General features: G+C 36.0%; 1 protein-coding gene across 1 annotated transcript in view; it reads left to right on the plus strand.

The window, feature by feature from the left end:
- tut7 (terminal uridylyl transferase 7) overlaps nucleotides 1-14,082 on the plus strand; it is a 120,499-nt gene that overhangs the window by 87,920 nt on the left and 18,497 nt on the right. The window contains exons 25-26 of the mRNA XM_051928603.1: nucleotides 1,138-1,253; nucleotides 11,478-11,746. Coding sequence (XP_051784563.1) covers nucleotides 1,138-1,253; nucleotides 11,478-11,746 — 385 coding nt within the window. The remainder of the gene's footprint in view (nucleotides 1-1,137; nucleotides 1,254-11,477; nucleotides 11,747-14,082) is intronic.

Genomic DNA, 14,082 nt, shown 5'->3' on the forward strand with positions numbered 1-14,082 from the left:
TTGTATCTCGCGAATATGGTATTGCAAACGGCAGCGGGAGCGTTTCTATAAACTTAATTTAAACTTACAGTTTACACCGTGCTTTGTTTCCGCAGTAGCGAAGTGATCACTCCTGCTGCGTTCAGTCAGTTCACGTGAGCCTCTCTCTTGTGTGATTTTGCGATGTCCACGGCTTTATTTTAACTCCGTTACAAAGTCATCCAAAGTCTCGTTTATACGTCGTGTCTTCTCATTAAACTTGTATCTCGCGAATATGGTATTGCAAACGGCAGCGGGAGCGTTTCTATAAACTTAATTTAAACTTGCGGTTTACACCGTGCTTCGCTTCTTATTGTTTCGCTGCCTTCTGAATTGTGTACTTACTGCGTTCACAGTCAGTTCACGTGATTACTTGGGAGGCGTGATAACGCGATATGCAACTCCGCCTCCCACGGCCAGCGAGCTGCAGTCCATTACAGTATATGGACAAAAAGAGGTTCCAGTTATGACCGTTACGCTTTGAATTTCGAAATGAAACCTGCCTAACTTTTGTAAGTAAGCTGTAAGGAATGAGCCTGCCAAATTTCAGCCTTCCACCTACACGGGAAGTTCGAGATTTAGTGATGAGTCAGTCAGTCAGTCAGTCAGTGAGTCAGTGAGGGCTTTGCCTTTTATTAGTATAGATGACTGTAAAGAAGTAACTTCGACTTGAAAAATACCAAACTTATTCTTTAATCTGAAAGGAGGAGAGAATGAAGATTCATTCCATGTAGCTTAATGCACGGCATATTTTCATGGGGTTGCATCCATTTGTTAGCCTGTGCTTCACTATTACATTATTTACATCAGTTATTGTAGTTAGCATTGCGGTGGGCTGGCACCCTGCCTGGGGTTTGTTTCCTGCCTTGCGCCCTGTGTTGGCTGGGATTGGCTCCAACAGACCCCCGTGACCCTGTAGTTAGGATATAGCGGGTTGGATAATGGATGGATGGATTATAGTTAGCATACACAGAACTTATAAATTTTGATTAATAATGGAAAGTATTGAAGTCGTGCTGTGAATATTACCTTATTGAGACAATTACCTTATTGAGAAAATAGTGATGATTTTTCCAGACAGTGACTGATTTTATTATTCATTTATTGGTTTGTTTTCAGGAATATTTTTTTGACCCAGATGTCCTCACAGAGGGTGAAGAGGCACCAAGTGACAGATGCTGCCGAATATGTGGAAAAATTGGACATTTCATGAAAGACTGTCCTTCACGTAGAAAGTATGTGTTATAATTACTTCAATAAAAGATCTGACTGGTCTACACAAAAAGAAGGTCAAGCAAACATTTTATCTAGTTTTATAACAGCCAGTACGTTTTGAACCAGTTGATTTTGAACACTTATTTTTACTTTGATAAAAAAACAGTTCCTTTGGCAGCATATCTGCAAGGGAATATTCATTTTGTCTTAATAGACTGGTCTATTTTTTTTTTTAATTGTCATTTACACAGTCTTCTTGAAGACTGGTTTATGTTTTCAGCCAGTCCATTTATTAGTTTGTTTTCAGTTTGAAGTTAGATTTTAATGAAAATGAGTTAGAAATACATATGCTGGTTCTGCATTTCAGCTTACAAATACTCAATGTTCTGCAAATCTATCAGACTAGTACACTGCAAGCTAGGAGCTTGAAGGACTTGTAGGAATCATACCTGTCACAAACTCACCTCATCCTGCTTTTCATCTGTGTCTTATTGTTTCTTACATACAATCTTTAACTTCCAATCCCTTTCTAGTTTTGAAACTGTAAATGATTTCTGTGGAGAAAAAAAGCATAGCACCTTTGTGTAGTTAACATCATACAAATGCTCTTCATATATATATACTGTACCTTTATTGTACAATTTTTTTTAACATAAATAGTTTTTCCATTTGTAGCACAGGTAAGATCACAGAGTGAGGCAGTCTGGAGAACTAATGCAGCAGCTTGCATTTCTTTTTATAAATGTTCTTTTTTTAGTAGTTGGAAATATCCGGCCTACCTACCTGTATGCACATACTGTCAATAGGTCTTTTCCCACCACAGGAGGTTTGTTTTCAGGAACCAATGACTTCCCATATGATGCAGGCTTTGGGCCACTTATGGTCCCTGGCCCTTTTTGTGTTGCTTTCCCACCACACAACACGAACTGTAACCTTTAAGCAAAATAAGTGATATGCAATAAAAATGCATGGTGTAGCACACCAGGGAGGCAGCTATGAAGAGTGTTGCTGTATGAAGTGCGGCAGTCCACCTTCACCAGTAACTCCCCAAAGTCCAGACTACAAACATATTTGTTAAATGGAGCCAGTGGTTGAGGTCAGCCAATGACCACAATTCAGTGCCCAAGCCTGACCCACAAAAGTTCCTGGTTGAACAAAAACATACCCTACAGTAGGAGCTAAAAAATGTACAAGAAAATATATATGGCCTGAGTTCCTGCATTAGAAATGCTACAAAATTTCTAAAAAGTCCCTGGTTCTTAAAAAAAAGTTTCTGGAGTAAACAAGCATCTCATGATATTGAACAGAAATATGAAACCAATGAGCAATGTAAATTGTCTTAGTCTCCTTTGTGTGTAAAATATAGAAATTCAAAACTGCATTTACAGTAATTGTATTTAGGTTCCAGATCAACTGTTAGGATTTCTATACTGTGTCCTTAAAATGTTTAGCAAGCAAGAAGTGAAGATTCGATCCATCAAGTCCATTTGGTTAGTTATTAGTTAAGTTGTCCCAGTTTCTCATCCAAATGCTTTCTTAAAGATGCTAGCATTAAATATGGTGAACGCACTTTTCCCATGCACAGTTAAATTTAATTTGAATCTAGACTCCTCTCTGTTTAGTGTAAACTATTTATACTTGTAGTATTGTGAAAAATATGTATTTATGTCCAAACTGTATTATTGTGAGGTTAGTGGAACTTGTCAAATTCATTTTGAATTGGCCTGCTGTTGCACTAACCTTGACGCACACAGTCCCTAAGCACTTATTATGAGTAAGGTCTGCATGACCTATCACTCTTCAGTTTTCCACATACAGACTCACTAGCTTTAACATGCACAACACAGAAGTATCCCCAGATGTAATAACCTAGACATAATGGCTGAGATACCATGGTAATAGAAAATAACTTAGACACATACAGGCTGACACCCCTTCATGTGGTCCTTGGATGTAATGTAAATGCTAAAGGCTGATAACATGCTGGTTCCCTAGAATAACCTAAACACCTGGATATTGTTACACCTTGGTTAATGCCACATACCAACTAATGATGCATTACTCCCACTGTATTGTTTTCTGCTGGGGGTGTCCTCCCTCAGCCCGTGAGCCAGGTATTAACTTTATTACTTTAATCACCAAAGATAAGCAAACAAAGTACAGAGATGTAAAACCAAAGCAGTATTTACTAATATAGAATAATAGCAAATTAACTAAACGAAATTAATGTTGAAATTAGTAAATAATATAGTAAAGTCTGGATGTAAAGCCCAAATAAACATACATGCTTGTTTCATAGTTCAGAAGCTTCAACGATATTTTCTGTAAAGACAGAGGTAATATCTGTGTCAGAGGAAGTGCGTTGTCTTTGGGTGGCTTTTTGATTTAGCAGTTGGACTGATTCATGGGTGGTGTCTTTGACATCCATGTGGATGGTGTCTGTCTAAAGGAATGGACTCTCTCTAATGTGTGAAAATGTGTTCTTTATACCAAAAGGCCCATGTGGAGTTCCACACATTGTGATATTACACACAGATAACTGGCTAGCTACTATGGTGATAAATAGCTCTGCCTAAAAGCATAGATCAAAGAAGAATGTGTAAAACACCTTATCTTGTCAAGGGTGTTTAATCTCTATTTCCCTTGCTGTATCCAGTTCCCTTACAACAATCTAACATTTGAGTTACAGGCTGTCTGGTCATTCCATCCTAAGATTATAATGTGAATCACACATTTAAATTTGTAAAAGGGAAATAAACAAAATACACATAATTGAAATAAAAGACTTTCTCATAGTGTTGCTGTATATAAAACAGCTCTATGTGAAGTCCCAGAGAGAAAGTTCATTTAAAGTTCATTGCAGTACATCTGAGTGTCCTTTAAGTGAGTCAGATTGTGGCTTGCTTTTAGTATAGTGCCTGCAGTCCCAAAATGATGATTGTCCACTCCATAACACAAAGGTTGTGTTGACAAGGTGTCCAACACAGTTCTGTTGTCTCCACACCCACACCATGAGTAGTTTCAGATGATGAGATGATATTTTAGCAACAGAGAATGTTTTTCTCTCCCTCTATGTTTGAATCTACAAACAACTAGTCTTAAAATAAATGTGACCGTTTTCTTCTGCTTTCATAGAGTCTAAATTTAGATTTGATGGATTCAGTACACTGAAGGATTAATTTGAATATTTATTTTTATCCTCAGTAATGAAATATTACTGGCCAAGACCAATGTCACATTAAACAAGGAGACTGTGCTTGGCAGCATTCAATTAAAAGCATTTAAATTTTCTTAGAACTGTTTAAAACTCCTGTTTAGAAATCAAGACAATGCAAGACAACATTTTGCCAAATGAGATACCGTATATACAGTACTCGCGGATAAGTCGGGACTTGATTTTACAGTTTAATTTCTGGTATTTTATGATGTTGGTCATACAAGTCGAATGCGGAAAACTCACGTTATTGGTACAAAGGATTATGATATGCTAACGCCCACCTGAGAGAGTAACCACAGAGCACACTGCCTTTTTTTCTATGTGGGTGCGGCAATGCACTATATCAGTGTGAGCTCCTAACCTCTCTCTCTCTCCCTATTGTGCCTACGTGACCACACGGTAATACTCAAACTATTCCAAAGCAACATTTGCACTGATTTGTGATTTTTGTATCTCACACCCTCATACACCTTTATCATAAGAGCATCCCTTATCTACGATGGAGCATTCGAACAGAAGAAAATATGAAGCTGGTTTTAAATTAAACGTCATTGAAGTAGGGAAAGAAATTGGTCAGTGCGCTGTTGCAACAAAATTCGATGTGTCTGAGAAACTGATGCAAGATTGGAGGAGGGAAGAAAATGTAAAAAAAAAAAAAAAAAAAAATGTCGCATTTTTGAACAGGCGTATAAGTCAGGGTCTGATTTTGTGATCAATTTTTCGGGTTTCAAGACCCGACTTATACGTGAACATATACGGTAAATAAATAGATACAGAAATACATGTTCTGAAAAATGTGAGACATAATAATGTTCTTGAAGTCTTGTAAAAAAATTTTCACTTAATGCATTTTGCAAATTCTTTACTTACTCTCATATATTTAAAATTAATATAGTCCTGCTTTAGTAACCTTAGTAAAATATAAGGCTTAATGATTAAATGTTGATTTGTTTTCTTCAGGTATTATATTGTTATGTAAAATTTTATTTAATATTGATTTCTTGCAAAAATGAAGAATGTTTTATTGTAGGTGTGCATGCCTGTTGTTTTGTTGTCTGTTTTAAAAACTTCTGAAACTTTGTAGCTTTTTTTGTTATGTTACATGTAGTTTTAATTTGCAAAGAATGCTTGAAGGGGAGCTTACACTAGCTGAAGTAATAAACTAGACAGATAATATACAGTAGATACCACTACAAAAAATTGTTGTTTTTGGTATAAAATGAGTTATTTTTGTCTATGCTATGATGATAGGCCTGTAGCCTTAAGGTGTTGAGCTTGTGAATCCAAGCTGGAATATTTTCATTTTCCTCCTTTTCTCTTTTACAGTAGCTTTTTCTTTGGATTATATATACCTCCCACAATACAAAACATTAAACCATTTTAATTGGAAACTTTAATGTCCTAGGATTAGAGCATATGTGTGACTGTGTTTGTATATGTTGTTAAATAAACTGACATGTCATTCAGCGTGCAGTAATAGGGTTTAATTCATTTATGTTTAATTATAAGAAAGGGTAGCTGCATAGTTGAGATGTATGTTATAGTAAGTAAGAGACGCATAATAAGAGATCTGGATGAGGAGATGAACAAAATGAAAGATATTTGAAGTTCATTTTTAAAGCTTCAAAGATCAAGAACAGCAACAACAGCAAAGGAAGAAAGAGGAAAAAAATGAGACTGTTTATTAATGGAACATCAGCAGAGGGAGGAAGGACAGGTGTATTGACAGAAAAGACAAGTTGGATCAAGTCAGATGCAGGCAGCATAGAAAGAAAAAGGCAGCGCATGTGAGAAAGTGAGTATTAACCTTCATTTATTATACAGTTCAATTGAATTGTATTTTGAAGATAGTAATTTGGAGCAAATGGCCAGTCTTTGAATGTTCTAAAAAATAATGAACTTTTTTTCTTGAAGTAAAATTTAATCTAGAGTCATGTCAAAAATGTTTATTTTGCCATATATTATTTGAAAAATATAAAAGACTTGACATTCTTTGTATCTAAACTTTAGCTTATTGATTTTTAAAACTTATTACAAATCTAGTATTTATGTTTATTTATATAAAGAATTTACTGTTAAAATTTTAATTTAAAAAGGACAGAAAATAAAGGCATTAAAACTGTTAAAATAATCTAGTAAATGCAAGATTTAAATCAGACTTGTTTGAAAGTCATGCAGCTGGTCATTATCTTATTAGTGTAAAATATTTCAACATTTTATATTACCACATGCTGGTTAAATAGTGAATTATTGGTCTAGTATTTAGATCTAAGTGCAGAAATGTTAGCTAAGCTTCCTTTCTTTGTAACTGCTGGATGGACAGAACTACAACACCAACAATTTATTTCTTCTATAGCCCAAAATCACACAAGGAATGCCTCAGTTGCCACTCAATTTACATAGTGTGCTGAAATGTGAATAAAAAAATGTGCTATTAATTTTTATCTCATATATATTATCTTTTTATAGATTATAGTTTACCAACCTTTGTGGTGTCACAACACAGTGTGTTGCATGCCATTGTGTTTGTGACCCACCTAGGAGTGGTGGTCCCGATTTGGTCAATCAAGCACAATCGTCAAATCAAGTGGAGGATGCTGATGTCCTGTCAGATCACCACACCTTTAGTTGAATGAAGCCCGATTGTCCTCCTTGGTGAATAGAGCACGGTTGTCAGAGGAGGGGTTGGGGAGGTCATCCAGGATCGGCTGTAATCCACCTATGATGTTGGCACCGTGAATCGAGTGGTTTCATCAGAAGGTTGAATGGGGTTTTGTCCAGAGTCAGCTGTGAACCACCTCCAATGCTCTGAATTGAGCACAATAATCAGAGTAGTGGGGGGCTTTGTCTGGGGTCAGCCACAGCCTACAAATTGGGAAACACTGGTGTAGATGCATGCATGCTTGCCTGAGTGTGACATCTGGCACATGTACAGATAGATACTGTTCTCTTTATTTCTTAGGATGCATGATTTATTGAGAAGTTTTAAAGACATGAGATACATATTTCTGTGTCCTTTTTGTTAAGATAGAGAGAGTGCTTATTTCTGTGTCAAAAAAAAATAAGGTATTTTTTAATGTAGGTGCGGCACTATTTACATTTTCAGAGCCACTTTTTGAATTTATATTCATTTTATACATTTCTGTAATCTATCAATCTAATTTTCAGCAGGAATCAAGTAACACATAGTGGGTTGTCATTTGGAATTTTTGAAAGTTGTCTTTAAACATCTGCCAATTTTGTTAAAAGATTTTAATAATGGGTTTCTGTCCTAAAAAGTGAAACAAAAGAGCAGCAAGTGTCTTTACAGATAAGTGATTGCTAAAATTTGAAGGAATAACTGTCCAGCATTAAAAAGGTGTCAGGTATATCCAGTTTAATTAAGCCAGGTCTCCATAAAACACAAAATTCCACTGTACATGTATGCTCCATGACCGACTATAAGAACAGACAGTTCATCCATCTTATTTGAGAGTGATTGAACATTGCCTGTTACAATGGCTGGCAGACCAGTTCTAAGTCCTTTTTGCTTTACTTTTTTTTGTCATTCCAGCATGTCATCCTCTCCGTCTTAACATAAAGAGTTCTTGCGACACAATGAAACAGAGTTGCTTAGGATGTCATGATCGCAGCCCAATTAACTGTTCAACTGTATTTAATACACACTGCTTTTATTTTCTCAGTGTCTCTTATATGTCCAAGTATTGCAGACATAAGGTAGCCTCCTGATCCTTTTTGCGACCCCTCCCAAGTTCACAACCCATGCAAAGCGTAGGCAAGACAAGCTGGTGCCTAAGTTTGCTTTGTGCACTGATCATAAGTAAATTTAAAATCCATTTATCCATTTTCTAGTGGCTACTATCAGTGACAACCCAGAAACCAGATCAAATTAATCTTAATCAAGACTAGTAACTAGTTAAACAAGTTCGGAAGCAAAAAGAAAAACAGAACACAGAGGTTCTATAAAAATGCAGTTGCTTACACAGCGCCCGGATGTTACGTTACCACCTTGGCTGAAGGGAGACTCATTATAAAGCTCTATAAATTAATAGCACTCCTTGGAGCAATGCAGTTGTCTCATTCTGTTACTAAATTTGCACCTCTTTTTATCCAAAACTTCATACGGGGGTGAGAGTCATTGTCGAGGATAGTAAGCAGCTTCCTGAGTGACCCCTTTTCTACCACTTCCTCCATTGATTCCAGCCTGACTCCCAAGATTGATCTAGCCTTTTTAATCTGTTGGCATCACCTTCAGTGATTTCATTACCCCAGCACACTACCAAATAGGAAATATCCTAGCCACTACAGAGTGATATGCATACACCAAACTCCTCTCAACCTCCCCAGGAAATAGAGGCCCTTGTATACAGCTCCATTCAAGCCTGATGTTCATTCACCCTGTATTCATACAGTGGCATGCAAAAGTTTGGACACCCTTGCTTAAAATGTCTGTGAATGGTTAATTAAGCAGAAGATGAACTGATTGCCTAAATGCATAAAGTTAAAAATGACACATTTCTTTTCAGCATTTTATGTAAGATTAGTGTATTGGTTTTGTTATGTAAAATTGTGCGATGAAAAAAGGAAAGGAGCACTATGCAAATGTTAGGGCACCCCAAGATATTTGGGGTCTCGTATAACTTTTACCAAGGTCTAAGACCTTAATTAGTTCATTAGGGCTATGGCTTGTTCACTGTCATTGTTAGGAAACCCCAGGTTATGCAAATTGCAAAGCTATATAAATTCTCTGACTCTTCAAACCTTGTCCCAACTATCATTAGCTGCATAGTATGCTGAAAAATAAAATAATTGATGATATTGTTATTATGAGATTGCATTTTTTTAGTTCAGTGACGGTCAAGTCGAGGTCTGGAAGACCAAGAAAACTATGGGTGAACTGCTTGTTGGATTACTAGAAAGGCAAATAAAAAATACCCATTTGACTGCAAAAGACCTTCAGGAAGATTTAGCAGACTCTGGAGTAGTGGTGCACTGTTCTACTGTGTAGTGACACTTGAACAAATAATGACCTTCATTGTAGAGTCAGCAGAAGAAAACCTTCCCTGCATCCTAGCCACAAAATTCAGTGTCTGAAATTTGCAAATGAACATCTAAACAAGCCTGATACATTTTGGAAATGTCAAAATAAATCTTTTTGGTCACAATGTGCAAAGGTAATTTTTGAAGAAAAAAGTGTGCCATATTTCAGGAAAGAAGCATTTTTCCAACTGTTAAGCATAGGGGTGGATCGGTCACGCTTTGTGATTGTGTTACAACCAGTGGCATAGGGAACGTGTTGGTAGAGAGAAAAATGGTCCTACAACAAGATAATTATCTGAAACACACCTTAAAATCTACAATGGAATACCTCAAGAGGCTCAAGCTATTGCCCTCAGAGTGCCCAACCTAAACATCAATGAAAATCTCTAGGTAGATCTCAAAAGAGCAGTGTGTGCAAGACGGCCCAAGAATCTTGCAGAATTATAAGCCTTTTGCAAAAGCAAATGGGTGAAAATACCCCATGTAAGGAATGAAAGACTCTTGGTTGGTTACAAAAAGCATTTATAAGCTGTGGTGGGGTACAACTCAATACTGACTATGTCAGGTGTCCAAACTTTTGCTTCAGGCCCTTTTCATTTTTTTGTTTTTGTACTTGTGCATAATGGAAATAAAAATGCAATCTTGCTTAAAATATTAAAGAAATGTGTCATATTTAACTTTATGCCTTTTGGTGATCAGCTCATCTTTTGCTCACTTAACTATTCAAAGCAACAGACATTTTAGGCAAGGGTGTCCAACCTTTTGCATGTCATTGTATGGGATAGAATGGGCTTGACCCTCCTGAAGGCTAAGATTATCAGATATTATTATTTAAAAAAAAGAGTTTTAAGTGAAGTAATTTTATTCAAAAAAGCACTAGAAAGTAAAAAAAAATATATATTTTTTTGTACTAAGATTAAGTTGGCCATATGTGATTAAAAATAAAGTCATGGAGCAACCATAAAAGAATTTAATTAATGTGTGTCAATTTTATACCGTAGTGCATCATTTTGCTATACTTTTGGTAACTCAATAAGAAGTAGCGTATATGACAATGGGGGCATTGATCATAGGTGAAAAGTTGAGAACAAAAGTCAAAAAATACTTACTAATTTTCTTGGGTCGGTTGATAATCTTACCAGATTTTTGGTTGACTTGAGAAATAGAGGCTACTGAGTCACACCTGTACAAGCAAAATGCTAACAACTTGTTAAGTATATCACTGGAGGGAAAGTAATGTGTATAATACATTTTAAACTCTGCATGCCGCCAACGAAGGTAATTTAACTCTATTGAGGTTTGCTTAATTTTGAGCTCATGTACTGGATCAGAAATATATAGGTGTGCATTTTGAAAATTATTCAGATATTTCTCCAGATCTTCAGTATTCCTGCATGTGGTACAAGCTAAATTTGAATCAAAAGTAATGGTCAGGTCTTGAATGTGCCACTTAATAAGCAGCCAAATGTAAATTGGATCCTGAACAGTCTTTGTTTAAAGCTGTAACTCCCCAAGTTTAGAGGATGTTTATTTAATGAAATCTGCTTTTTGCAGAAAAGAAGTGTTAAAATGGCAACAAGGGAAGTTGGGAGAAAGAAAGGGAAGAAAAATGGTTTCAATGAGAATTAAGGACTACAAAATCTGATAATTTTCCTTTTAATATTATTAACAATACGATTATTAATTATTTATTCAAATTGCACATTACTGGAATTAAAGTGAATTTTTTCTTTACTTACCCACGCTTGGCCAAAATTGTTATTACTTGCTTTTAATTTGTTGGCTTTGTAAAAGCACTCTGAAAAATGTTTATGAAGAAAGTCTTAAATCCATTTCCTCTATTACAATAATGCTATAAAATTTTATACTTAGTACTACATATTTCTATAATGTGTCCTCTATGGTTTGCTGTTGATCAAATTTGCTTTAATGTTTGTGCTGTGTTCAAACATAACTTTTATCATACTCATTATAATTTCCTTTATAGATCAAGAAGGAGACAAGATCATAAAACACATGAAGATTCAAAACATCAGAGGCGAGTCTGTGATACAAAAGAGTTGCACAATATGGAAGGTCATTCCCCAAGAACAAAGCATGAGAAGCAGAATCACGAGGCTGGACGTGAGAGAATTCTTCGACAGTCAGAAAATCGAAAAAAGCTAGAGGACAGAGAGTTTAGAGAAAAGCGCTGCTTCATTTGTGGCTCAGATGGACATATTAAAAAAGAATGCCCTCAGTACAAAGGCTTTGCAGGTAATGGAAATGATGTAATGATTTCCTTACAATAGAAGGTCTTCATTGCTAGCTGTCCTTTAAGTAGCAGTAAGAGTTAGACTGGGCATGTTTCTCGGTACTATTAAAATGCATTTACTGTTTTTTCTTGCGAAGAACTGACTATCAGTATATGCACTATTTGAAAAAAGTGTCATTTATTGCACTGAAAAAGCAAAAAAAAAATTATTACAGCAGTACATCACAAGATAAACATGCCTATTTAAGCATTCAGAAACAATTTAACATCTTAAGAAACAATTAAAGGCAACCACTTGTTCCACATAAACCCAATTCTTGCATCATTAAATTCTTTTTGCTCTTTTTTTATAAAGATGATCATACAGTAACAACATGCTAAGATGGACTGATTTGGCCTCTCTATCCCCAATGCCTTTCTTCAGCCATTCTTAGGAAATACCCAGTTGCTCCCAGGACTGTTGTGAAGCATAATCCCTCCAGTATATCCTGAGCAGTGTTGTGTTATGTAGTCAGGTTACTTTTTAAAGTAATGAGTAACCTAACACAAGACTTAGTTTATTGAAGTAAAAATACTTGTATATCTTAAAATTAAGAAACAGGTACGAGTTACTGCGTTACTACAGAAGGCTATTCCCACCACTCAAAAAAAAAAAAAAAAAATTTCTGTGTTATTTCGCAGAAGTAATTCCCTTGTTCTGAGGATGTAGCCTGCTGCTTTTGGTGTAAATTCTGCTTATGTGCACTCCAGGCATTTGGTAATAGCTAAGATAGATAGATAGATAGATAGATAGACAGACAGACAGACAGACAGACAGACAGACAGACAGACAGACAGACAGACAGACAGACAGACAGACAGACAGACAGACAGACAGACAGTCATTCATACATACATACATACATACATACATACATACTTTATTAATCCCGATGGGAAATTCACATTCTTCAGCAGCAGCATACTGATACAATAAATAATATTAAATTAAAGAATGATAATAATACAGGTGAAAAAAACACAGACAATAACTATGTATGCTAAGGTAATGTAGCGTGCAATTAAGTGAAAAGATTTAAACAAAAGTTATAAGTATGCATTTAATCCTGAATGTGCTGAGGATTGCATTTAATCGTACCAGTTTAGGGTCAAAAGGAGCCAATTACCACAGCAGCACTGGGTGTAAGGTACGAAGCAAACATGGTGAATGGTACACTAGTTCTTTGCATGGCCAATTGCACACTCGAGCAGAAAAGAGTGTGGTGCGTGTAATCCAGCAAGAGCAATCTATAAATAAAGTCTCAGTTTAGTTCTAATCTAGTTATTTGTTGTAGCTATTTTGAAACAGTGTGATCAGGTGGCGCTGCGGCCATTGTTCATTGCACATATCTTCAGGGGCTCAGGGTAGGGATTAAAAAATGAAGATAGATGTTAATTTTTTCACAGCACATGAAGGACTAAATGTTTTTATAAAACACAAGCACATATCCGGTAGCATGGTGTACCAAGGTAATTCCATGAAACTTTTTCATGCCGAGTGCTCACCATCAAACACTACTCCCAGGCCTAATGAGGAACCTAGTATTGCTGTTCTGGACGTTTTTTAGGATCTAATTACAACATTCATGATGGTCAATTAAGGACTATTCTTTGTCTGATCCCTCCTTTTAGACCAGTTGGCTTTTCCAAATAGCAATCAGATTTAAGAAAATAAACATGTTTAACAAAGTCAACCAAATATTGGTCACATACAAAGCAAAAAGAATGCAAAGCAGTATTGATTGCAGAAACTAATACACTCTCTGAATTACCCTTGCAGATGTATTGACCCTGTATTCCAATAAACAACATGATATTTAGTAATTTATCTGGCATGCCATTGTAATTTTGAGAAAATCTGAGATGTTCTGAATTGCTTAAGTTTTGGCATGGACAAGGTATGTATATGAGCACAAAAAAGATGTATTACTAGTTGGGGTAGGCTCCAGCTTCCGTGTGACCCTGCTCAGGATAATTGGACCTGGGAAATGATTTGATTGATGATTTTTGAAGGTGGGTTAATAGGCTGTGACCTCTAAATCCTTCCACTGATGTTATAACATACAGCATAATTAAGACTAGCCATATGAAGAATTGCATTATCACAGTGTCCCAGTTCAGCTACTAAAGACACAGCAGAACAGCTTGAAATGTCACCTATCTAATTACTTAAAGAATATAGATCAAAAGAATGAAAACATCCTATAGTCACTAATATTCTGTCTTCATCCTCTTCCATAGCTATTCCCATTTTTAAATAGGAATAGGCTTTTTTTTCTAGAACTTTCCAATACAGGTT

Source organism: Erpetoichthys calabaricus, chromosome 5, assembly GCF_900747795.2.
Source record: "Erpetoichthys calabaricus chromosome 5, fErpCal1.3, whole genome shotgun sequence".
Taxonomy (NCBI): Eukaryota; Metazoa; Chordata; class Cladistia; order Polypteriformes; family Polypteridae; genus Erpetoichthys; species Erpetoichthys calabaricus.